Here is a 26,900-nt window from a genome sequence, read left to right on the forward strand (position 1 = left end):
ATCCGAGTTGAGAACCGTTGCCACTTTGCTTTTTTGCGGTTTCTGCCCTCAGCGTATGTAGCGGCGTCTACGTACACTGTGTCTTTTCTAGTGACGCGCTATCAACTTTTTATTCTGTTATATAAATGACATTGTTCCCCTATGCAAACTGTAATCCCTCTTTTCAGCTCTCTCACTGCACTTTCTCTATGCCGTGAACATGGTCATCCCATTTCTTACACCGCTCTCATTTCATCTTTCTCTCCCTGAATACCTTCCCCACGCAGAGTAGCAAGTCAGCGAATTTAACTGCCGGCTGAATTCTCTGTTTTTCGATTGAAGAGCTTCTCTCTCTTTAGAGGCAGTACGAATGGACACTGTTGTTTCATGTGGCCGACCAAAAATGAGATTCAAGCGCGAACATCGAGAATTGTGTGGTGGTGATTTTTTGTAGCACTCATCAAAGTTGGACGGAGAAGAATAAGGCCTGGCAAACTTGTTTATAAGTTTGTTTTTGTTTGTTATTTATAAGTTTATAAGTTATTTATAAGCGCTGTTTCCAAGGACCTTACTCATTTGGAATTTTTTTTGCAAAGTGTAATATGTGTACATGTAGGAGAACTACCGCTGATAATTTGCACAAAAGCCGTTCCACCTGCTAGCTGAGGTCAGCAAGTTGTTCACCATGTCTGAAAATCGGCAAATGGCGATATAGATGCATAAATTGGCGATTAAAAACGCCTAAACGTGAAAATAAAAGGTAGCTAAGTTCGTCATTGTGCGGAGATAATACATGAGGCCCTGAAAAATAGTGTACTATAACTAACTAGCAAAAAGCTGGGAATCCCCGCGGTGGCGCCACTCACCGACACCAGCTAGGGTGCTCACCGAGACACCCCAACTCCAGCATTTACCCGAAGTGCCCCAAGCTTCGGCAGCTGTAGTGCTCCTGCGGGGAGCCGCTTCCAAATCGGCATCGAGAGGAAGACGACTTAGATCGGAACCACACCGACTCGCATTGTTGCGTAGCAGCGCTGATCCTGTTGGGGTCCTGAATAGCTTCGCGTTCCTTATGCCTCAGCCGCTTTGAAAAGCTCTGCCTCTTCCTCGACAGCTTCCTCCCGAGGTGTACTGCTCAGCCATTCCGCGGCCAATGTAGGCTGGCTTTGGAACCACTTGAGCCAACCTGGGCTCCCACACATCGCGCCTATGCTGATTGGCAACCCTCTATCCGTCATTGCGTGAACCTATCGAGCAACTATAGCTCGGCGAGTACTTGGACAGCGTGGACCCTTATGTACAGTCGCGGGTAAGAAAGATTAGCACACACGAAGGAACACCAGAGTGCCGGAAGGACAACGCGTGGCGCTGCGGGTGGCGAAGAGGCTGATAACGAGAGTGCCGGGCCGTTCCCATTCTACAGTATTAGGGGGGTTCAGTGGACTGCCGCGGACAGCAAAATTACTGGCTAAAATCAGCGCTATCATCTATTGTTCCCGCGAATTCCTTTTGACAAACCATCGTTGACATAAAAAAAAGAGAAAAAATTCAGGGCGACTTTGACTGTCTAAAGTGCGTAGAGGCGAAAGCGTTTTCCGCACCACTTTGACTGCTCCTGTGGCACTGGTGGCGTCACATATAATTGAGTACTAATTACTAAGTGATGACAAATCACAAGTTACTGATTAATGCCTGAATACTAATTAACTGCTAATTAATGACGCTTAATGTTCGCCTTTAGGAGTGGAACGCGACAGCGTGTTGTAGCGCTGCCAGGGAGTCCACGGAACGCCCCCACCCGTTCGGCGCGATGCCTTGCCGTTTGAACGCAACGCTTTTTGAGGAAAGGAAATGGCGCAGTAATTCTCTGTCATCTCGGTGGACACCTGAACCGCACCGTAGAGGAAGGGAGGAAGTGGGAGTGAAAGGAGAAAGACAGAGATGGCCCGTAATGAAGAAAATGAAAATTACGAGGAACTTTAGCGGCTAAAGTGATGAAAGGCGAAAGCCTGAGTGCTGCATTCTGCTATGCGAGTGTCCACTTCACATTGTGTTCGTGCACTAATTACATCGTGGGAGGGAACAACACTAATTAACTGCCAATTAATGACGCTTAATCTTTGCCTTTAGGAGTGGAACGCGACAGCGTGGTGTAGCGCGCTGCCAAGGAGTCCACGGAACGCCACCCCTTGTTCGGCGCGATGCGTTGCCCTTTGAATGCAACGCTTTTTGAGGAAAGGTTCTACGCCTTGCTCGTCGGAAAATTGGTTTTTGAGGAAAGGAAATGTATCATTCTCTCATATCTCGGTGGACACCTAAACCTCGCCGTAACGGGAAGGGAGGAAGATGGGAGTGAACGAAGACACCGTATTCACTAGACGCGCCTTTGTTCATTCCAAACCATCGAGCTGGCATGGCGGAGTGGTAGCGTGCTCGTCTCGCACTCCGGAGACCGGGGTTCGATTCCCGAGCTCGGCCAATTTCCTACTCGGTTTTATTTATTTATCTGATCTGACTAGAAACGTTAATTAGGCTAATTGGTTAAGTAAGTCCCGCTTACTTGGAGCATCACCATACGATCCCTTTAATTGGTTGCATGGCTAGTAGCCAAAGTACAATTGGCCCCGTTTGAAATTCGCGCACTGTGACGTCACGACCGTTTCGACCAATTGAAAAGCGTGACATTTCTGTCGACAACAACTGCTTACAACGATGAGGCATTAAAGGCTTCCGCCTTAAAATTGTATTTGAGGAAAGCAAATTACGCAGTAACTGTCTCACATATCTCGGTGGACACCCATCATAATTCAGGGGGGCACTTTTTTGACCTAAAGTGCGGTCACTGATGTGAGGTTAAGATGTTAAGCTTCGCCTCTAAGAGTGGAACGCGACAGCGTCTTGCAACCCTGCCAGGGAGTCCATAGAACGCCATCGCCCATTCGGTTCTACGCCTCGCTCGTCGGTAAATTGATTTTTGAGGAAAGGAAATGTATCTTTCGCTCATATCTCGGTGGACACCTAAACCTCGCCGGAAGGGAAGGGAGGAGGATGGCAGTGAGCGAAGACACCGTATTCACTAGACGCGCCTTTGTTCATTCCAAACCATCGAGCTGGCGTGGCAGAGTGGATAGCACGCTCGTCTCGCACTCCGAAGACCGGGGTTCGATTCCCGAGCTCGACCAATTAAATTTCATAACTCGGTTTTATTTATTTATATGGCCTGACTAGAAAAGTTAATTAGGCTAATTGGGTAATTAAGCTATTAACTAAGCTCAGTCCCACTTACTTGGAGCATCACTATATGGTCCCTTCAATTGGTTGCATGGTTACTAGCCAAGTACAATTGGCCCCGTTTGAAATTGGCGCACTGTGACGTCACGACCGTTTTGATCAACTGAAAAGCGTGACATTTCTGTCGACAACTGCTGCTTACAATGATGAGACATTAAAGGCTTTGGCCTTAAAAAAAAGAAGCAATCTTTGGTCATGATAACCGAGCCAAAATAAATGCCGCAAGCGCAGTCACGTAGGGTCGGCACTTCAACGCTCGGGCGGTGCAAGCTTGATAAAGCTTACTTCCTGCCGTCCCCCCTAGACTGCAAACATGGAAGCGGCCCGTTAGGCAGGTCTGCGTACCGCAGCGCCGCGTGGTGAGATATACGAATTCTAATCGCCAGTGATCTGTGATTTTTTGCTCGCGACTGTACTTGCAAGCAACAAACGTACGCCACCGAGGGGAGCACTCCACCTTTTATCCCCATATGATCATCATAGCAAACCTCCAAGGCCGGGGCCGCCGAGATTTCACGATAAACAGAAGGGAGTGAAAAGGGAGTAACCTATCCTCTAGCGCACACCCTGCGATAGAGGACAGCTTACTCCCCTTTTTGCACCCATATAAGCGTATTAGTGCTTAGAGTGTGGAGACCCCAGGCCTTTTTGCCCTCCTCCGAAGAGGTTGAGGGGCAGGAAGAGTTTTACGCATTGCCTCGTCCTACAACGTCGCCTCTGCTGCCTGAAGCCGGGGCGCATCGTATACGCGTACGCCTCAATTGTGTACACTTGATTTGCGCGTCGCTAGAGATGTGAGTCCTAGTTTCTGCTTTTGGCCTCGCTCTCAATCAGAGGGCACATCACGAGAAAGCGATACGTCTCTAGTGCGCTATAGAGCGATGCCTTCCTCCCGCTTGCCTAGGATGAGCTACCGGTAAGCGTGACGTCACATCCGCGCAAGAATGTGCCAAACAACAAGTGTTTCCTAAGAATATCTTGCCTTAACAGAACATGTAGAATATAGTTCATAGTTTCAGAAACCATTATAGCGCACACGAAAGAACACGGGATAGATTTGAGAACTTAAATGAAAGTTAGTGTGTGTTCCAAGTCCTTCTCTTTCGTGGTTGTCTTTCGTATGTACTATAATGGTTACTGAACCTTATCTGAGTAGTGCAGTTATGGTACGTTCTTCATTCTTTTATGCTTTCTCTCAGTACCACTTTACAAGCGATACGGGGAACAGGGACAGATCGCTTGTGGTGGTTTGACGAAAAGCCGTACATTTATTTTAAATAATAGGTGCAAAGGTTCCCTGACGCTTAAAACGACACCTAATATCGCGGTTAGCCCGTTGACTTGAAAGAGGATGCTTAGTATGATTCGAATAGTTGTACCGAACTTGCGGTCAGTTTTTTGTGCCAATGACGAAGCTAGGAATTTTGCCAAGCGAGGCCAAAACGGCGTTTTTGTTGTAAGTTTTATTTGGTGAAGTTTATCCAACTAAAACAGCACGTAATTTAATTTCCAGAAATTATTGCACACAAATCCCGACTTCTTGCAGCATATATGGGCGCTTTATTGTGCTTACAGTGTTCACGATCATCACGTGTGCTAAATAGGGGTTATCTTCTGGTTTATTAGAGCTGGTGTAACATGCTCTCCGGATATACAGATCATCACGATACAGGGTGAGCAGTCCAACGTAGAGGGGTTTGCGAAGCGTGAATTGGTGAGATGTAGCTACCTCGCCTTTACATGACTGCTGCCTTAAGGCCTTCCCATGCTTCCTTAACGGCCAGCGGGATTTCCCTCGGCGGAAGCATGAAACCCTTCTTCCAATCGGGCACTCGGTACGACGGCTCCAGCTCCATCGTGAATGATTTCTTGATACCAGCATGGTCGTAGGCCCAGTCCATGCTCGTGCCGCCCGCTTCGTCTGAAAGGGTTTGAAAAAAAAAAGCGTTAATATTTCGCCTTTCATATTCAAACTGGAATAATCAGTATTTGAACTATGGTTGAAAATATTCATATCCTCTGTGTTCTTCTGTTCTGTTAGCCTGAATCTGTCAACATTGTTACATTCCAAGTATATAACGGCGGTATCTTACCGCTACTCACCTACGGAGCAGAAACATGGAGGCTAACGAAGAGGGTTCAGCTTAAGTTAAGGACAACGCAGCGAGCTATGGAAAGACAAATGATAGGTGTAACGTTAAGAGATCGGAAGTGGGTGGAGTGGGTGAGGGAAGAAACGCCGGTTAATGACATCCTAGTCGAAATCAAGACGAAGAAGTGGGCTTGGGCAGGGCATGTAATGCGAAGCCAAGATAACCGCTGGTCCTTTAGGGTAACGGAGTGGATTCCAAGAGAAGGCAAACGTAGCGGGGGGCGGCAGAGAGTTAGGTGGGCGGATGAGGTGAAGAAGTTTGCGGGGATACAGTGACCGCAGCTGGCACAAGAGAGGGTTAACTGGAGAGACATGGCAGAGGCCTTTGGCCTGAAGTGGCTGTAGCCAGGCTGATGATGATGATTCCAATTCAGGGTTATACGCAAGAAGTCCTTTTAACTCCAATTCCCGGCAGACTCAACGGAACGTCGTCGAAGGAACGCTACGAATATGGACCCGAATTTGAAGGCGAACTTCGCGAAACTTTCCGTCCGTGCGGTACTTTGGTTACCTGCTGCGTTTCCTTCACAGCCCATGTAAGTCGTGGAGAAGGGACAAGGCGCTTGTTTACAGGGGGTTGTGAGCGCCTTCACACCGCAAGAATGGGTTTATGCGCGCTCTAGCTTCGGGCTGAACAACGCACTGACCGCACGCGTCTATATAGAAAGATTGCTTAACGCCTCTAATTTTGTCCTTGCCGTAAACTCACAGTTGAACATGTTGGAACGAACTCTAATGCAAGAATATCTGAACAGCACCGCCGCTCAAAGGGCCGCGCGTATATTAAGCATGCAGAAGTAGGGGGGAGAGAGAGTTATCAAGTGTTATTCTCCGTGCGTTGGCATGTTGAGAGTGTACTTTGTAACAGATCGTACGGGGCATGAGAGGATGACTAAACGATTCAGAGACATTGAAATTTCACTTTTTCTTGATATAGTTAAATTACGTTTTGAAAGTGCAAAATAAAAGGAAACCTCCGTACCTAACTAGACCGGCATTTAGTCGCTAAGTCTTATCGTCTGCTTTAAACACTGACGGCTGTGCCAAAAATTACATCTGTTCGAAAAGCATTACGGTTCATCAGCTGGAAAGAGCGCGTTTGGCTGATATTTTGAAATGCGTTTTATTTCTTCTTTTGCGCACGAAAGTTGTTCAACAGCTGATTTGAGAAATGTAAATGCCATGATGGTCAGACCAAAATTAAAATGGAAAAAGATGTTTGAAAAGCGGCAGGGAAATCATTTTCAGAGGAGAAGTCCAGCGGTGAACTTACATAAGCTCAACGATGTAGATCCAAAGTCGAACTCTGTGCGCCGAACCTTTTTAATCGCTTCCGTAGCCTTCAGTGAGATGTTCACCTGCAAAAAGGTCATACTATTACTTAGAAAGCGCAGAAAATATGAGAGAAAGTGCTTTCTTTGTTTAAACGCCACCCGCTGTACTTACATATCAAGATGTGCGCAGTCTTTAAACTCCGTCTATAAGTTACTTCCACGTACAGCGAAATACAGGTTAACTGCTCACGAATTCAATATGAAGGCAGCCTATATCAATGAGAGGTTTAGTGATGTTTTTGCCACTTATTTCGCAAATTTCGCAAATATTTGTGTGAAATTATTTGTCAAATATTTCGCTTTAAAGTTACTGCCTAAATATGGACAAAAACTGTAAAAAGCAGTATGGGGCACGACAACACATGTAATGATTGGTTCATAGTAAGCTTCTTTGTCCATTGAAATCCCTGGAGAATTTAAACAGTGAGGGGGAGTTTGCCGCCTGGAAAACTATGCAGTTTATTCTTCTCTTTTAGTGAGAAAACTAATAAAAGTCGCCCCCCCCCCCCCCCCTTTGTTGTTTATGAACAATGGGGCGATTTAGGTTTACTTCTGAACTGGGAACTTAGCACGGCTTTCGCTTCCATGAAAACCTTTTCCTTGAAGACCGTAAGGTATGCAGAGCTTCATCCTTTCTCTCACGGCGCGACTAAAGCGTCTGGCGAGAGTTAAAAGAGCTACAGTGCTTTCACTGAGATAGGATTAGCCAAGTGTAACTATGAGAAAATGCCGGCGTTTGAAGCCCCTGGGAGTCAGGCCTCCACACTTCACTGGGGCCACCAACCAGCTTTTTGAACCCAACTCTGCAGTCCTGACGCGACATCCACCACAAACAAACCCATCTTCATTCTCGACAAGGCGTCCAGCCATTAGAAGAGCACACTGCACTGAGACGAAAAAGTGAGGGCGAAATAGAATTCCAGGATGTGCTGTATGCAACTCGCTAAACACTCAGGCTGATATTTGCCATTTGTTGTGGGTTTGTCTAGGGCTGAAGTCAACGAGTATTCGGCACCTGGCAGCAGCGGGTCTCCCATCCGACAACCCGTCCTCGTATACTGCTTAGACGCAGGGGTGACATCACCACTCCCTCCTCGCCTTCTTTAGATCGGCCTACCTCTTCTCTTTCATTCAACACCCACTCTTTATTTTTCTTTCCACCTTCTCCCAACTTCCAAGCTGTAAAGCTGCTCACCCACGTACCCATCGGAGACCACGACCCACATGTCCACATCACCTTCATCCTTCAAAAGCGCCTCTATTTGCTACTCTTGAAGCCTCGGCTTCGGGAAAAAATTCATTACAGGGAAAGCATCAACACAATCATCGAAGGCTAAGAATACTACTGGCGCATCTTTTTCGCATCACGACTGTGTGGCCAATTTTAAGCCGAAAGCCTTTAATGGATCATGCTCGCGGCGTCCGTCCATGCTCGCAGTGTCCGGCCTTGCACAGGAATCGTGCCAGCTGTGGCCTCTCCTCCGCGTAGCGCCGCAACCTCCTCCGTAATTTTCTTTCCTCAAATTGATGTTCTTCAGTACGGGCCCTCTTTCGGTTCCTTCTTTCATTCCCACTTCCTCTCTTCCTCTGCAAACGGATGGCGGGTGTCCACCGAGAAATGCGAGACAGTTACTGCGTAATTTACTTTCCTAAAATACAATTTTCATTTTCTTCATTACGGCCCCACTTTCTATTTCTTCTTTCGCTCCAACTTCCTCCCTTCCTGTACGGTGCGGTTCGGGTGTCCACCGCGACGGCTTCTAGGCAACGCCTCTTGCAGCCGCAACAACAACACAAAAGTGCGATCCAGGCGTCCACTGACCCAGGGAGCCAGTTATGAGCGCTTCTTTCCTTAAAATTATCGGAGTGTAAAACGTCAACGCCAGCGCCAATGAACACAATGAACGCCGAAAGACAACGGCGACGCCGCGAAACGGGCGCCAAAGAGCTCGTTCTAAAACACTGCAATCAAAATAGAGACCGCAGTCACCAAAGACAAAATTACGAGGAACTTTAGCGGCTAAAGTGATGAAAGGCGAAAGCCTGAGTGCTGCATTCTGCTACGCGATTGTCCACTTCACATTGTGTTGGTGCACTAATTACATCGTGGGAGGGAACAACACTAATTAACTGCCAATTAATGACGCTTAATCTTTGCCTTTAGGAGTGGAACGCGACAGCGTGGTGTAGCGCTGCCAGGGATTCCACGGAACGCCACCCCTTGTTCGGCGCGATGCGTTGCCCTTTGAATGCAACGCTTTTTGAGGAAAGGTTCTACGCCTTGCTCGTCGGAAAATTGGTTTTTGAGGAAAGGAAATGTATCATTCTCTCATATCTCGGTGGACACCTAAGCCTCGCCGTAACGGGAAGGGAGGAAGATGGGAGTGAACGAAGACACAGTATTCACTAGACGCGCCTTTGTTCATTCCAAACCGTCGAGCTGGCATGGCGGAGTGGTAGCGTGCTCGTCTCGCACTCCGGAGACCGGGGCTCGATTCCCGAGCTCGGCCAATTTCCTACTCGGTTTTATTTATTTATCTGATCTGACTAGAAACGTTAATTAGGTTAATTGGTTAAGTAAGTCCCGCTAACTTGGAGCATCACTATACGATCCCTTTAATTGGTTGCATGGCTAGTAGCCAAAGTACAATTGGCCCCGTTTGAAATTCGCGCACTGTGACGTCACGACCGTTTCGACCATTTGAAAAGCGCGACATTTCTGTCGACAACAACTGCTTACAACGATGAGGCATTAAAGGCTTCCGCCTTAATAAAAACCGCACATGCGGGAAGCCCGCCACGCGCCAAGCGGTTCGGGAAAGTGGCGGTGGGTTGACCACAACGCTTTCGCCAAGCACATTTTATAATTTGCAAAGTGTCTTTGGTAAATTTTTTTTCTCTTAATCATTTGTTACAGACAACTCACCAGGACGTCGTTATTCGGTACTGGAGGCTTGCTGTGGGCGTTCGGGAACAACCAGAGCAGGCCGAAGCTGTGCACCGAAAAGTAGAACTCAATGCGGTCCTTGACGTCCATCACGGCGTCCCTGATGGCGCGGGTTTCGGGCTCCGAGAAGGCACTGTCGCCGCAGTACGTTTCTTTGCAGGGGTCGTCGCTGGCAGAGGCATCTGTAATACACATATGCCGTGAGACGTGAAAGCTTGGGCCAGTTCTGCAGAATACTGCGCTTAAATTAACAGACAGAAGGGGTGTATATATCCAAGACCACGTCCGACGTACTACGCTCTCTGCTCTCGATACCGTTTTTTTTTCAGTGTACGGTGACTGGGGTAAATTAACGGCGAATAAAAGAATTCCTGGACACTCAATACTATTAATGCGTAGTGAATGCCCTAGCATGTTGACTATGGTTTCGGGAGCGTTTTTTGTTGACCAGCTGAATTCATTCACACAAATGGTATTTTTTCGTTGTTGCCTGCTGCGATTGTTTGTTTCGTATTGTTGTTCGTGTTGTTGTTTGTTTGTTACGGTTTCGTATGATTTTCCTGATGTTCGTCAGATAGCTCTGGCGGTCCAAATCTCTCGCCTTCCGTGTCATTTCGTCCAAGCTGGTTACTTGGGCCGTGCCTTTGGACTCTGATGAATGTTCATGAAGACGACGATGTCCAAACCTGAGCGCCATAGGCTGGAAGTATATACGAGTGCAATTACTGAACTTGTTAAAACGTAACTCGGGTTACGAAGACTGTTACATGTAGTCTCATCACGTCTCGCGTTAGCGTGACTTTCGTAAGTTCTTCTTTATCAAATACATAAACTTGGCTCATAAGTGGCTTTTTGAAGTCTTTTTTTTTTACGAGTGCCTAAATATCCGCATTCCGGAGAAAATTGAAGCAACACTTACTGCAGAATTTGGCAGTATCAAAGTTTCGGTTGGCGTCGGCTCCAAAGCAATCGGTACTGAGCCGGCTCTTTGAACGTGTCTTCCTCCATAGACGATCCTGAAAATGGAAAAATTATTTTACGCTTTTGTGTCCAGTATTTATTATTTTCTTTCGCGTTAAGGACGCTCCCCCTCCCTTAGATAAAGCTGCAGTTCATAACTTGGTGCTGCCGTGATAATGCTTGTTCGTTAAACGACACGTATGCAAGAGTCATATTTCTAGTTTTTCGATCGAAAGCGGCTTGAAAACACACCATTCTCTGATTTATTAGCATGGCACTACAATTTCATGCCCGTTGAAAACACCAGAACAAGCTTGCATAGCGTCTAGCGGCTCGGAGCGCTCGGAGGTTTTTCGAAGCCTTATGAGAAAATGGTCGTTGAGGTGGGACAAAAGATGCGATAGACCGCTGTGAGTTGTATCGCCTTTTCTGGTAGCCTACAGCTCAGCCAGCATCCTGTTACGTGCCCAGAGTTCAAGGTACTCCTTGAAGTTTTGTTTTCACCTCCTTTAACGTCCCCCTATATTGTTGACCAACGAAAAGCCTTTTTTACAAGATGTACAGCGGCGCAGGTTCTCGTCAAACGATGTTAGGCCAGCCCTTTGTTGGCACAATCTTCTTTTCTCCGAACTGCTTGTCTGCCCTCGTGCTACTAGGTACAACTGGCTTTGAAATCAAGAAGTGCCTTAAGACACGCCATAAGACGCTCTTTCCGTTATCCCAGGCATGAGCTCCAATCTCATTCAGAGTCTTTGACTTTCTTGTAAAATGGCCTCCTTTTTAAAGGCTTCATCGGTCTGGGCAAGATACTGCATTTTTTGGTATCTATTATTTAGCGACAGGTCCATCTGACGATTCTGAGTGTTGACAGAGTGTATTTGAATCAGCCGCAAGCGTTACAGACATTTCACAAGCCCTGCTAAAAAATAAAAAAAACCCTAAGTGAAAGCATTCTAAACTCGACGATGGATCACATATGTGCGGTCTTGCTTTGAACTGCCTGTTTTACTGGTACTTTTGGACTGCTGCGAAATTACCCTATTAAAATAGGGGAAAATTGAAGGCTTGTTTTATGAATCAAATTTATTGTAGTAAAAGATAGAGAGGCCTAAAAATCACTTTTGATACGTCGGAACAGAGGACGGTGTTATGTCCGGGCGAGTCTTTATTCTTTTTTCAAAACCTCTGCTTTTTGCCGCTTGCTGGACGCCGCAGGTGGGCAGGCCGCAGCCTCCCACTCCATAACAAGTTCAATTGCGTTGCTAAGACCGTTCAGGCAGGATGACTTCCAGAACCGTGTGACCTCTGCTGCGCTATTCCGCGTACATCGGTATTGATCAGCCACCCCTTGCATATCGTCCTTGGTGGTCAAGCCTGATTTAAAGTCCATTTTTCGAGTGTGCAAGTAGCACTAATAAGGTAGCAGTTTGGGCTTGTTGGTAACAATTGTCAAACAGAAAGAGCGCAGGGGCAGAACAGGGACATGTGTGTCCTTGCTTGTCCGTGTTCTGCCCCCGCGCTCTTTCTGTTTGACAAGTAACAGCAGTTTGGGCTTGTTGGTAACAATTGTCAAACAGAAAGAGCGCAGGGGCAGAACAGGGACATGTGTGTCCTTGCTTGTCCGTGTTCTGCCCCCGCGCTCTTTCTGTTTGACAAGTACCACCTAAAGAAACTACATATGCATTCTGACACCAACTTACATTAAAGCTTGACTTTTAAGCATTTATAAGAGACAGAACGTGCTAGTAAATGGACCGTCATCTTCAAAGTGTTTCTGTTCCTTTTAACCGAATTTCAGATTTCAGATACCATGGGTGCAAGCGCACTTAGTTCATGAAAGAACTCTGTCTCGCTTGTTTTCCACGTAACTCGCAGACGACCAGGGTGCCCTAAAGATTTCCAGTACCGGCATAGGTGATCACTAACCGTGGTGTGCGAGTAGACGTAGCCGTCGGGGTTGACGACCGGGTGTATGCGCCACTCGTACTTCTCGACCAGGCCACGGACGACCTTGTCATCCTCGTAATTAGTTGCCAGCTGTTCAAGGAAAATGTTGATGAAAATTGTAGCCTTTCCCATTTTATAAACACGTTTGGCTTTAGAGTATCAGGGTGCCGAAAATGTAGAAAAATAAACAAGAAACTTGTAGTGCTCAAAAGCACCTCTCTAAACGATGAATTTTCTTTTCGTGGGCAACAATGCGAGGGCCTTTGAGAACAATGAGAGCCTCAAAATAACAAACTCGCCGCAGCTGTTTTCTTTTTTTTTTTTTTACGTGGTGCTATAACCTTAGTCAACGGTTAGCAAACACTACATACTGTTTAGGACTGAAAGCAAGCTAAACTGAGATGGAGAGGTTCAGAGTGAAGGATTTGATAGGTCTGATTGGGGCCGAAATATCTTCTCTTCCTGCCCTGTATTTTCGGAACCGGAGCCTTGGAAAAAAAAAAAAACTTGAAAACAAATGAGCGGGACAGGAACTTTGTTTTCAGCGTGTCCAGCGGCAATGCAAGAACGGTTTAGGCATTGAGCAGCACTGCTCCGTTTCAGTTTCTGTAGCCCAGCAAAGAGATTCGTCCCACGTGATATCTTTCTCTATGCGAGCACTGTGGATTTAGACCATTCGCGTTTGTGACTCGAAAGAGTACAGTGAGCTTTCTTTAGTTCTACAGTAATTTAACGGGTTTTGACAGTTTCACTTCTGCTAGATAGGTAAACTGGTCTGATTATCTGGCTACTCAGGCGGCCGCTGGCGTACAGAGTGAAATTATTATTTTTAAAAAACCTACTTGCTCAATTCGAACCGGGAGCTAGACAAGGCACCAATATGCGATTTAGATATCCCGAGGCAGAAATGTATATATGTGACTACGTGGTGCCTTTCAGTCTTTGTAGAATTCCGACCAGAGATCGATCAAGCGCTTCCTTAAGAACTGCCTTTAGCTAGTTATGATGGACATTACATTGATACGGTCATCATCATCATCAACAGCAGCCTGACTATGCCCACTTCAGGGCAAAGGCCCCTCCCATGTCTCTCCAATTAACCCGGTCCTTTGCCAGCTGCGGCCACTGTATCCCCGCAAACTTCTTAATCTCATCCACCCACCTAATTTTCTGCCACCCCCTGCTACACTTGCCTGCTTTTGGAATCCACTCCGTTACCCTTAAGGACCGGCGGTTATCTTGCCATCGCATTACATGTCCTACCGAAGCCCGTTTCTTACTCTTCATTTCGACTGGGATGTCATTAACTCGGGTTTGTTCCCTCACCCACTCTGCCCGCTTCCGGTCACTTAACGTTACGCCTATCATTTTTGTTGAGAAGGTTGCCAATGTGAACTAGCCCAGGTATTACTATATCCTCTGCCTTATTCGGCATATTATTCGGCAGCGCCATTGTCCTTGCCTGGTCGATGAAGTAGAGACAGGCGGAGTAAGCGACCCACTCCCTGGCGTGGATTCCACACTCCATGAACACAATGGGCAAGTTCTCCTTCACCTTGATCTGCGGGAGGACAGAAAGAAGGATGAACTCACTGCACTGGATTGATCTCAATTAGGGCAACATTCTAAGGCTAATACATAGCTCTTTAGGCTGCCATTTAGACGGGAAAACTGGCTTCACACAAAGTGAAACGTCCATAATTTAGAGGGACAATAATGAATGTACGTCGCTCTAATGTTGCTGAGGAAACAAGATTTCACTCGCTCTACTGAAAAAAAATTACCGACGATTACGTTACTTCCTAATGCGAAATTTGAGCGCAGCAAATAAGCTGTTTCACCTTTTCGATAGATTGAGGCAAAGAAATCGAGCAACACATGTATGCGCTATCACAGAATTTTTTTTTTATTTTTCACACGTATTCGCAATTTCGGCTCGGGCGGTGCACATATACAGATCCGCCGCCACCGATCTGGCTCTCTGATTGCCACCGCACAGGGGTTGCATTGGAGGAGGAGCGAAGAAAGGAATTAAGTTCGAGCCGGCGCTTTGACAACCGGAGACTCGCAGGAAGAGGGGGGAGGGGGGCGGCGTGTACACCCAGCGGCAAACGATGGGGGCAGAAGCGCGCGCAGCAAGCGGACAACACGATAAAGGGAGGAGGGAAGAGATAGCAGCGACTGACTGATGCCGCTGACGCCGATAGCGCTGGGGGGATGAAAGGGGGGCGGAGCTGGTTACGAGGCCGACGACGACGCGAAACCCAGGAACGAACGCCAAAGAGCTGCGCTCTAAAAGGTTTGTCTTTCTAATATGATTACGTTTACTTTCTTCGACGAGTGCCTTTTCTGCATATTTCAGAAATTTGTTCAAAGAGTAATCTAATAATTGGCTCCTTAATGGAGGGAACACGGAAAGGTATGAAGGTCTTTTTCGAATCGGTGTGCATGACTACATGACAGTAAATTATTCAAGCACTTAGGAGATTTAAGCAAGCCTTCTTTTTTCTTTTTTTGTGACCCATTTGCAATTGGCGGTGTCGTGAAAGCTCTGCAACTGATGCGTTCACCAGAAAGCAGTGGTTGCGATTGGAAGCGGAAACTTTAGGGTTTTGGAGAAGCTGAGTCCGCACTGCACTATTAAATAAGATAACAACGAGTTAGTTTACGCTTATATATTTTCCAGCTACGCAATGCACTTCTAGTCTTTGCAGCTCGACGAAGTTCTGCCTTTTGTTGCACTTTTGTGTCATGGTAAACACCAAACATTCTGCAGAATTTGTCTTGTAAAATTTGCCGTATTTCTTGGTTTGCGCACCGTGTCAAACTTTCTGATTTGTTCGAGCAGCGATTACGAATATGATATACACCATACCAGAGAATAGAAAGGAAATTTTTGCCTTGTATTATATTCCAGATGAAGAAATGAGTATTTGTTGAAACACCCGGAAATCTAGAAGGAATCGCAAGCAAAGCTTGTAACTGGAATAACTTACGTGAACACCGATAAGATCTCGTCCTTCATAAGACTTCCCGATGGACGTTAACGCAACGTGGTCGTAACTCTTTGCGTAGTCCTTGAAGGCGTCGATCAGCTGTAAAGGATGGTAGGGCATACTTTTATGAATGCGGTGCAGTATTCGTTGAAGCCACGGGTCAGGAAGAAAACGCTATTAATATAACTATGCAAAAGCAAAAAGTACAAATGGAGACTGCTGTAAAGCCATCTGTGGGAATAATATCAACAATAACCCGATAAAAAGAAGTGTAACAACTTTCGTGTTGAGTGTTAGAAATACGTTAGACGCATAAAACGTAAAATATATTAAAGGGCTAAATAAGGTGCATAAAATCAAAGTTTCCGAATAGTAAGACAAATAATGAAAACTTTTATTGGTCCTCCTTAACGAAATCTGAAAGAGAGGATTTTATTCAAATGTGGTGTCACCAGAAAATCTGTTAACTACAATACAAAGCCTTACAGGAAATAATTCGGCCACAAAAAAAAAATAAAACAAACTGGCTCGGCGGGCCTCAAACATACCTCCTCAAATGTGAGGTATCTGTCGAAGCGGGACTTCTCCGTGGAGTATGTGGCGAAGCGCATCTCTTGGCGCTCATTGTCGATCAGCCTGACACGGAGGAGAAGGATGATTATTGGATGAAGTGAACACGAGTCTGTGTTGTATCAAGATTGATAATGTATACAATGCTTTCTGTGTGCGTGTAAATATGTGCGTCATTGGGTTGTTGAGGCTTTGGGCTTGGCTATAGCAAAAAACAGGCCAATACGCCATCTTGACAAACCGCTTTACCAACAGCATCCGAAGCAGCTTCATTAAAGTCATCAGTCTTAATCGATACTGAGGAAACGGAAATAGAAATGAGTTGAAAAATATCTTAAATATTTGTGCTTCTTAAAACTGTGAGTGAAAGTGTTTTTTATGATAAAAGCATGAGCTGCTGGCTCGCTAACACAAAGTAGACAGAACTATTACTTTCTCGACCGTACATAGCTTTCCTTACCACGCACACAATTAAGATCGCAATAGGGAGCAGAAAGTCGGGTTTAAAATTTCCTTACTGCCAGTAAGCACAGCACAATTTTGCTACCAACGGCTGAAATTGTTCGGGCGTATATATCTTAGTATTTCTTTCGTTTATTTGGTTCTTGTATGTTTATTTGCGGCTATATTGCACTAATCCGAAGCAGCTCTTATCTGAGGGGTGCACTACCTTTTTACGTAGCTCTGGTTACCTTGAAAAATGCAGCAAAAAAAAAAGTGTTAATCTACTTGCAGTGGTCAGCATCTGGAGAAAGTTTTTCGTGAATGAAAGAGTGAAAAAGTTGCCTGTTCCTTTTGTGCTGACAGAATCACTGCCGAAACATTTACTCAGAATAACTCTATCCACTGTCATATTTGCTGACGTCTATTACAACCTGATTGACAAGTGCAGCTTTCCAGCAGCAAAAGGACAGGTAGTGGTTCCCGCTACACTAGCTTCTTCTTAAGGGCTGTAATGCCCGTCGCATCAAATATGATAAAGTAAGTTTATAAAAAATGTTAAGATTTGTTTTGTGCTTGAAGAAGTATGTAAATATCTTATGTCACTGCACAAACAGTCTTTCGAGCCAGATTCATTAAGGCAATGTAAAATTTCTACGTGCAAGATAACAACGGTTGTGCGGTGAGGTAATTGATCGCAAAACCTAGATCAAACAATCAATCAGCTTAAAGTTCTCGTCGTACTGCAGCATTGCCAGGCGATGGAACAGTTATCAATTTGTTGGATGCGCCCCCGTATTTGATCAAACTTTTTTGCTCTTGGAGACACAAATTATCATGCTTCAAGCATCAATGAATTTAAGTATGCGTAAATTACATATTCCTAAACCAATCTACCACTTTTTGTTGTTTGGCACTTACTTTCGGAATAGCGGCGAAATACTGCATGTTCATTGCATTGGTAATAATATTTTCTTTTGTGACCATCGCAGGATAAAAATCCGCATGTTATGTTCAAATAAACCCCTTCGAGAAACTGTACCATATATTCAAAGGTATGCAAGCCCTTAAAAATGCTACAGCAGGCGTGTTTACCGTCGTACAAATAACATAGAATGACTTACTCTTGGACGTCGGAGGAGGCCATCGTGACGATCATTCCCGACCTCGATGCGCTCGCCACGAATTCGTCGGCGACTTCGGGTCTGAGTCGAAGCAGCCCAGGCGCTCCGAAGCGGTTAGGCTCCTGCCACACATCGACCTGCGTGGAACAAGTTAAACGTGACCACTTGTTGATAATCCAGGGGCTTTTATGCCAGTGGGTGGTGATCACATTTGTACATGTCCAACGTTCTGGAACAGAAATATCGAATATTGAAAAATTGTAAAACACTGTTGAGGATATATTGAAGTTAATGACCAATTCTTCTTATATGTAGCAAAATCTTTCTTTTAAAATGTTTGCATCGATCGCTTCGAACAGTTAAGACTGGCATAGAAAAGTAGTGGGGAACGCTCTTGACGATAGCAAAAAGGTTAATAAAAAAATACAATACTGCCGTCAGGTGATCTGAGATTGTTATCGTGAAATCTTACATTATATGAAAAAAATTGCGTTCATAAGCGGTTTCCCTCTCAAAGATGCTATGATCCTGAACATATCCAACATTTACATATACATATACACAGAAGTCTCAGAAGTTTCTGTAAAACACGGCAGTATATAATTATCTTGTAATGATGTCTCGCTATTTGAAAACCAAAAAAGGTAAAGTGACAGTATTTTTGCGCCATGTGGATACGGCTGAGGATGATATATTCTGTAATCGGAGAGTACATTTGAGACATTTCACTCGTCCGCATGTTCAGTCAGCCATTTATGAACCGCTCTTTGGCTTCATTAGAAAATAATTACTAAAGCTTTGCGAGGAAGGCTCGGCGACCAAAGCGGATCCGAGCAAGAAATTTTCAGGTACTTTCCCCGACTGTAGGAGGAAAAAAAAACAAAAAACCCCACTTACTGCTTAATTGGAAGGCAGCTGTAAGCTTTATGTCCGGAAAGAGCATTTCTGTCTTTTACATGTGTATAGTGAAAGTGGCAGGGAAGAAAAAAGAAAACAAAAGACCCAAGCTGATGCTCCCAGTCATTGACTCCCAAGGCAGAACAGCGCAAGCTACAAGGGACAAGAAAGTAGACGAGACACACGCAGCGCTGTATGTGTCTCGTCTACTGTCCCTGTGTAGCTTGAGCTGTTCTGCCTTGTGATAAACCAACTAGCCCGCAATGTGTTAATCAAGTACAGCCTTTGTCAAAAGTTTAGAGCCCAGGGGGTTTGCTTCTGGGCTGCATTGCTTTGCTCGTAATGCGACCTCAATGTCCCAAATCTCCTGAAGGTAAGAAGATTTTTGGTCCTGCTCCCTCCGATGCGTAGGACTTCCGCAAGTGCTGTAGGAGCCCCAGAATAGTGCTTAGAAGCAAACCCCCTGGGCTCTAAGCTTTTGACAAAGGCTGTACATTGGTTCACCCTTGATGAGCTCATCGTCCCATGTGAAGCGCCCATCCAATACGGGTGTAATGTTTCCTTTATATCGCTCACCTTGAAACGGTCCTGCATGTCCGATAACAGGCTGACGTGAGCCACTGTTGTGGGAGCTACAGATACCAATCGGTGGCTGCGAACAACAAAAGAGTAGATTTCAGTTAGTTTTGCAATGCCGGGGATACGACTTACGAAGTTGCACGAAGGGAATCAGGGCTGTTATCGAATGGTCGTGCACTTCTCACCGTTATGCAGTGAATGGCAGTGGAGAGGCAGTGGTTGGATGGGAGACAATCGCTTAGATATACCGCACTCACAACAATTTTGTAAGGAAGGCGGAGGTTCTGTACAGAGATCCGTGAAGGGATAGAGGACTGGACGAAAGAAGTGGCCAGCAAAGAGAGCGTTCTTTGAAATGGCCATTAAACGTCAAGGTTCAGGTTTGGCATCTTTACAAAACAAATACGTGTTTTCAGTGTTTCTTCTTTTTTTTTAAAAATTTTTTTCTTTATTTATTCTCAGAAACGGTACACAAACTGTTGGTTGGACCCATAGCCTTTACGGCTATGGGTTCAAAACAAGCACAATATTACTGCAGACCGTGTAAAATAAAAAACTTCAAGGTTAACACACACAATTGATTCCTACATTTCCATGGAAATTAAATAGTGTTTTAAAGATGCCGAAAAGTTTTTTTTTCTTTAACTTCATTCGGGATTTCATTCCACACATGGACTCCGCTGTATTCTAGGAGTCTCCGGCCGTACATATTGTAACAAGGTGGTAAATTAAATAGATTGTTAGTTGCAGCTCTTGTTTGTTTCATTGGTAATCTAAATAAACTAAGGGGTAGGGGGTTGTTAGATTTTATTACATTGTTTACTATTTCAGCTATCTTCAGTTTATATGCCAATGATAGGGGTAAGATACGAAGCTGCTGAAAGAGTGGCCTGCTGGGGTATGTATTATTTGAATAAGTTATCATACGAATAGCTCGTTTTTGAAGGCAAGAAACAGGATCTAGGTATGTTTTATATGTACCACCCCATGCTTCCAGGCAATAAGATAATTGACTGTGCACAAAGGCGAAATACAGAACGCGTAGAATTGGAAGAGCAAAGCAGTCCCTGGCCTTTAGTAAAACATGACAACCATAGGCTAATTTGGAGCAAACATTACTAATTTGTTCTTTCCAGTGCATATCAGACGCGAACAGGACACCAAGATACTTGTATTGAGGCACCCTCAGCAGAGTCGTGTGAAACCGTGTGAAACACGGTGTACTTTATTTTCTCAGTATTAAGGGTTAACCGATTACTTTTAAACCACTGCGAAACTTCACTAAGCTCTTCATTAATTATATATTTAAGTGCCTCTAAATTTTCCCCTGTAAAAAGTAATGCAGTGTCATCGGCATATATTACAGCTTTCGAATATTTCAGCGTTGATGAAAAGTCATTAATATACAAGGAAAAGAATAGCGGCCCAAGCAAGGAGCCCTGAGGCACACCTAGATTAATGCTTTGCGGTAGTGAGGCTAAATTGTTCACGACAACATATTGTTTCCGTCCTGTAAAATAGCTTTTAATTAGATCACAAATTTTCCCTCTTAAACCGTAGGTTTCCAATTTCTGTTGTAGTATTGTGTGATCAACCGTATCGAAAGCTTTTGATATGTCTAAATATACTACTATGGCCAGCTTGTTATTATGCAGTGCAGAATTTATAAGTTGTGAAAGAACAAGAACTGCGGATGACGTTGACCTTTGTGGCCTGAAGCCATGCTGATTGTGACATATAATGTTATATTTATTTAGAAAATTTTGTATACGTTTACAAAGAATCTTTTCAAAAACTGTATTAATTGCATTTAATACCGATATTGGTCTGTAGTTTCGCGGATCAGATCGCTCACCGCCTTTATAAATAGGTACAACCCTTGCAACCTTCAGCACTACCCTTATATCGAGAAATGAGCGATGTCAAGGCTACGGACAGGTAACATCCAGGTTTTCTTAACGTCTTTGTTCTCGATGTATCTCGATGTTCTCGATGTATGTTCTCGTTGTACGCTCATTTACACGTTAAAACCTCGGCGCTCATTTTTTCCTTGTCGTTCAAAGCATGAAGTCTTAAACGGCTCGCATATCAGCATTTCCCTGGAGTGGATGGCCGGGCATCATGTGACTCAGGTCACTGAAATAATATTTAGCCTACCTCACAGCTGATGCAGTGCCGTAGAGAAGCGATGCTTCCGTCCGGTTCCCTACGTGGTACGTACTCAGAAACTGTGGGCAAGGCACTTTTGAACGAAAAGTGTTTTACAAACGCAATTTTCTCACATACAGTAAGATTACAATATTACAAACAACATATCCGCAGATCACCCATCGGCAGGCTTCTAGTTTTTTTCCATCCAAGTTTTTACCATCTTTGAAAACGTTCCCCACTGTAAATGGATTCTAACGAACGTGCAACACACAAGACAGAAGACAACTCTGGAAGCCCTTTATTACGTCTGACAACCATGTTGCGCAGCAGCTCTTTTTGTTTTTTACCTTTTTACCTGTTTTTTTTTATTTTTACCTTACCTTTACCTTACCTTTGAATCGTAATATATTTAGTTTTTTTTTCTTGAGTTGAATACTATCTTTAAGTTCCAAGCATTATTTGTTTGATTTATGTGACGGTTCGTACAGTTTCTCTTTTCTTATTTTACGCCACCAGCACTCCTGTCTTCTCCCGCTCGTCTGTATTGCTGATCTGTAAATTTTGCTTGTTTGTATGTTTTCTGTTTATCTGTTATCTGTTTCTATGTTATAATGTTTCTAAGTTATCTGCACGTATTGCTTTGCAGCTTGCCAAAACGAGTTCTAATGTTTTCTGCACTGCGCCCTCATTCTGCCGACTCATCATCTCCGCCCCGCCGCGGTGGCTCAGTGGTTACAGCGCTCGGCTGCTGGCCCGAAAGACGCGGGTTCGAGCATCATCTCCGCCCCGCCGCGGTGGCTCAGTGGTTACAGCGCTCGGCTGCTGGCCCGAAAGACGCGGGTTCGAACTCGGCCGCTGCTGTCGAACTTCGTTGGAGGCGAAATTATAGAGGCCCGTGTACTGTGCGATGTCAGCGCACGTTAACGAAACCCAGGTAATCGAAATTTCCGGAGCCCTTCACTCCGGCGTCCCTCATAGCGTGAGTCGCTTCGGGACGTTAAACCCCAAGAAACCAAACTTATCATCTCCCTGTTCTTATTTGCTTCTAAACAGTCCAGTTCTAAAGCAACTTGATGCAAAGCCTCAAATAGAAGGGCGCTGTCTCTTGAATTATCATAGAGAGTTTCAATCCGCACTTTAATTCGCTCTTTCCAACTCTACATTCCCGCACTGGTTTGGTTTGGTTTATGGGATTTAACGTCCCAAAGCGACTCAGGCTATGAGAGACACCATAGTGAAGGGCTCCGGAAATTTCGACCACCTGGGGTTCTTTAACGTGCACTGACATCGCACAGTACACGGGTCTAGAGAATTTCGCCTCCATCGAAATTCAGCCGCCGCGGCCGGGATCGAGCCCGCGTCTTTCGGGTCAGCAGCCGTGCGCCGTAACCACTGAGCCACCGCGGCGGGGCATTCCTGCATTGATTCTTGTGTTGCAATTTTTTTGTGGTTATGTAGCCGCCTTCACTTCGGGGACTTTCATGTCCATGACAACCTCGTTTTCCTGGTTGTTGACGGCGTTCTTGAACGAGAGACCAGCATTTAGAGAAGGGGGAGAGCCGTCGGCCACCAACGGTTCCAGTTTTACTACGAACGGCTCCGATTACAGGTGCCTTCTCCATTTATTCAACTTTTTCTTTCAGGATGAGGCGCCACCTGTGTTGAGCAAGACGAATTAAAGGTGCACTGAAGAGTAATCTGAACTCGTCTTTTTGCCGCGGGAACTCGATCTACACGTTCCGAGCATTCTTAGAAACTGCGACTTATGGCCCTGTGTGACCGATTTCCCTAATTAAATCGAATTAACATCCGGATCCCGCCTTTTTTTTTAATTCTCCCTCGTACGGTGGGCGGAGTCGACCAACGCATGGAGTGCCCTTCAGCCATCTCCGTGGAGGCTTTGCTTTCGCTTCATTTTGTTTTTTAGGTTTCCGTGAATAAATAGTTTCATTTTCAGATAGTATAACCGCAAAATAAGCCAGCAGAAATAAAAATACGCGCGGACTATTTGCTTCTACGGATTACTATGTATTACTCCGCCGATGGCAGGGCGGCAAGCCGCCGCGGGACTGGGTGAAAGGCACTCCCCGCGTTGGTCGACTCCGCCCACCGTACGAGGGAGAATTAAAAAAAAAGGCGGGAGCCGGACGTTAATTCAATTTAATTAGGAAAATCGGCCACACAGGGCAATAAATCGAAGTTTCTAAGAATGCTAGGAACGTGTAGGTCGAGTTCCCGCGGTAAAAAGACGAGTTCAGATTCCTCTTCAGTGCACCTTTAATACCTACCAACACCACTATCTTACATCATATTTAATAGTATGCTGGACGTTCGTAGTAACCATGATATGGGGTCTATTCCGACTCCAAACAATCCTTTTAGCATGTGGCTGCAGTTGGGACGCCTAAATTTCTGAACGGAGTAAAACATGAACCACAGGTATTTAGTCAAGGAATTGAGTGACCGGTGCACTCTATAAACCAGCCACTCACTAATACTTATGGTAATAGTTAGCAGTGCGCATTTCACATCGTTTGCAATCCCGGCAATAGAGGCCGCTATGAAAACGTAATCATGCCATAAAATGTTTCTCTACCGAAGCTGTGTCGGATTATATATCTCGATACAAAAAAGCTGAATTTGAGGACAGCGCAATAGCAGGAGAAACGTTCGTTGGTAGCAATTCATGCAGGGTTCTTCATTTGTGGATAAAAAACCGGGTTAATTTGATCCTTGCACACCGAGCACATTCCTTTGAATTCTTTTGCATAAAAGCAGCACAGCATACGGCAACTAAGCCAACTAGCCCGGCTTATTACTCTCTTGGATTTCCTTGAAGTTGCGGTAAACTGAATTTCATGCACTTTGAAAAAAAAAAAAATTTACACAGCACAAAGCTAGCAAACGCCTTGTACTTAAGGTAGAGCACTGTTTCATTTAATAATTGAACTGTAAACCTTTTAACGCTCTTTATGTACGACATGGCTTTATCTATGGAGCAACTGAAAATGTTCTTTTTAAATGGTAACGACGCCGTTCTGTTGGCGCTTCAAATGACTGCCCAGCAAACCAAAAACCTCTCAGAGACGTCTAGCTAGACGTCTCTGAGAGGTTTTTGGTTTGCTGGGTGCTGTGGTGCTGATCAACTCTGCAGAGTACAAACACAGGCACTGGTGGAACAGACGCGGATGTGATGCCAGCGGAGATTTTATTTCGGTTTAGAAAAATTTGGACACATCAGAAAAAAAAATAGCCCTCAAAGAGCACTTTCTTTGTGCTGTCTACCATATAGACAGTATTTAAGGAAACATAGAAAATAATTAGAATTTACCGTTTAAAGCCGAATCCAAACTGTCTACTGTTTTCGCTGGAAAAATTGGCCCGAAGGTTAAAGTAACCAAAAACTTTTTATAACAGTGCCATTTCAACCCCAATTGGAAGTCAGCGCATTCCGTCACATTGCGTTCTCAGGAATGAAAAAAAAACAAAAAAAAAGAACAAAGGGCCCTAAATATACGCGGTCCTGTTCTAATTAATAAAGGCATTTTTCGAGTTCGACGAATGCCACCTGTGTGCATAAGAGTTTCTGAATGTTTCGAGTGTTTGTGACTCTGCATTCATAAGCAACTTAAAAGATTTTTTTTATTCCTGCTGGATCGTGGACTTTAAGCGGAACTTTATTTATTTATTTCTTTATTATTTACCTGAATCGCCCCACAAAACATTACAACAGGAGGGTACAGACTTCTTTAGAGGTATGGAGTAATTATTGCAGTGCATGGAAAAACGCATCATTAGATGTGATACATGCAATGCTCAATGAAACTGTTCCGGTCTCGAAGAGTTCTAACAAAAAAAAAGAATAACGCAAGACGTCACCCTTGCAAGAAAATTCCCTGACCTTCAAGCAGTGGTCCAGTCGCTTTGAGATACAATGAGGTGCCTAGATATGTTGTTTGCGGTTTATGCCAGTTTTCGAACAATAAATCTCATGGAAAAATTTCAGTCTGATGTACCTTCTACGTTCCTTCAACTCTTGCCATTTAAGTTTTCGTTTGCTTTCCGTCATACTAACTTGCCGATTATACTTACCAAGAAAAAATCTAACAGCCCTATTCTGAATTTTCTTTAATTTGCCTGCACGCTCAGATGTGCGTGGATCTCAGCAATAGAAATGATGCACCCGCCGCGGTGGCTCAGTGGCTACGGCGCTAGGCTGCTGACCCGAAAGACGCGGGTTCGATCCCGGCCGCGGCGGCCGAATTTCGATGAAGGCGAAATTCTAGAGGCCCGTGTACTGTGCGTTGTCAGTGCACGTTAAAGAACCCCAGGTGGTGGAAATTTCCGGAGCCTTTCACTACGGCGTCCCTTATAGCCTGAGTTGCTTTGGGATGTTAATCCTCAATAAAACCAACCAATAAAAATGATGCAATAATGCAATAGAAACTGGGTTCGCCTTCTGACGGAGTTTGGTGAAAAATTGCAGTAGCTACAGGAGGCGTGTCTTTCTGTCGCACAAAAACATCTGGAAAATTCGCCCAGAACTTACCCCGTGTAGTCAACACGTGCCGTCTTATTCGATGCAGGTAGCGCACTTGTCAAGGTCACCGCGACCATAAGGGCCGCCGCCATGCATAGCTTTGTGTGCGCCATATCAACATGCGATGCTTTTCGCTCCTAGGGTCTTCGCGCTTCCTCGGCGGCGCTAACCGGTGCGTCTCATGTGAGGCTCAAGCGCTTTTTGTAGCATCCACGAGGCGCCTTATCTCATCGACCTCTTCCAAAAAACTGCTGCGATCAACTCACGTATCGACATTTTCAAGGGTTGCTCTACTCACGGACCATCGCGCTATCATTTTGCGCACGCTACGTACGACACAGCACTTCGAAACTAAGCTGTTGCAAACACTCAAGCGGATATAATTCAGTTGTGTCTAGTACCGCCCCTTGCACATTGTTACGACCTCCCGCCTTGTCTTCTTGTGAGCAGTGGCGACAGGTAACCCCGGTTAGCGAACTCCACTATCGCGCATTGTGTGCGTAAAGCAGCTGTGTTCGAAAACGTGCAACACTTTTAGCGAGCGAGAAATGAAACCATTTATCTTAGATTTCGGGGATGTTTTTGCGTGCGAACCCTGTTTTCGTCACGTTGATGTTGCTCAGGAAGAGCAACCTAGGTCCCACCTCGCATCTCACGCGCGCACACACTCGCGCACACGCACATGCGCACCCACACGCACACACACACGCGCGCACGGACTCGCACGCGCACACACGCACACACGCGCGCACACGCCCACATGCGCACACACACACACACACACACACACACACACACACACACACACACACACACACACACACACACACACACACACACACACACACACACACACGCACACACACACACACACACACACACACACACGCACGCACGCACACACACATACACATTAATTACTGTGGGCTACATGCCCCTCAGTAATTAAGGAGAAGAGGCACATTTAAAATACTAAATACAGTACGGCGGCT

The 26,900-nt window shown here is 45.2% G+C and overlaps 1 protein-coding gene across 1 annotated transcript; it reads right to left on the reverse strand.

The window, feature by feature from the left end:
* Window positions 1–5,006: 5,006 nt before the first annotated feature.
* On the reverse strand, window positions 5,007–26,036 carry LOC149346750 (zinc carboxypeptidase-like). The gene is made up of 11 exons (XM_089541411.1): window positions 25,918–26,036; window positions 19,215–19,290; window positions 17,742–17,878; window positions 16,155–16,242; window positions 15,607–15,705; window positions 14,073–14,171; window positions 12,590–12,700; window positions 10,623–10,719; window positions 9,683–9,885; window positions 6,696–6,780; window positions 5,007–5,191 (listed from the first exon to the last, which is right to left on the reverse strand). Exons 1-11 carry the CDS (start codon window positions 26,019–26,021, stop codon window positions 5,007–5,009), a joined length of 1,284 nt encoding a protein of 427 aa, XP_089397537.1. The 5' UTR covers window positions 26,022–26,036.
* Between the last annotated feature and the right edge of the window lie 864 nt (window positions 26,037–26,900).

Source organism: Amblyomma mixtum, chromosome 4 (assembly GCF_055824585.1).
Source record: "Amblyomma mixtum isolate Tamu chromosome 4, ASM5582458v1, whole genome shotgun sequence".
Taxonomy (NCBI): Eukaryota; Metazoa; Arthropoda; class Arachnida; order Ixodida; family Ixodidae; genus Amblyomma; species Amblyomma mixtum.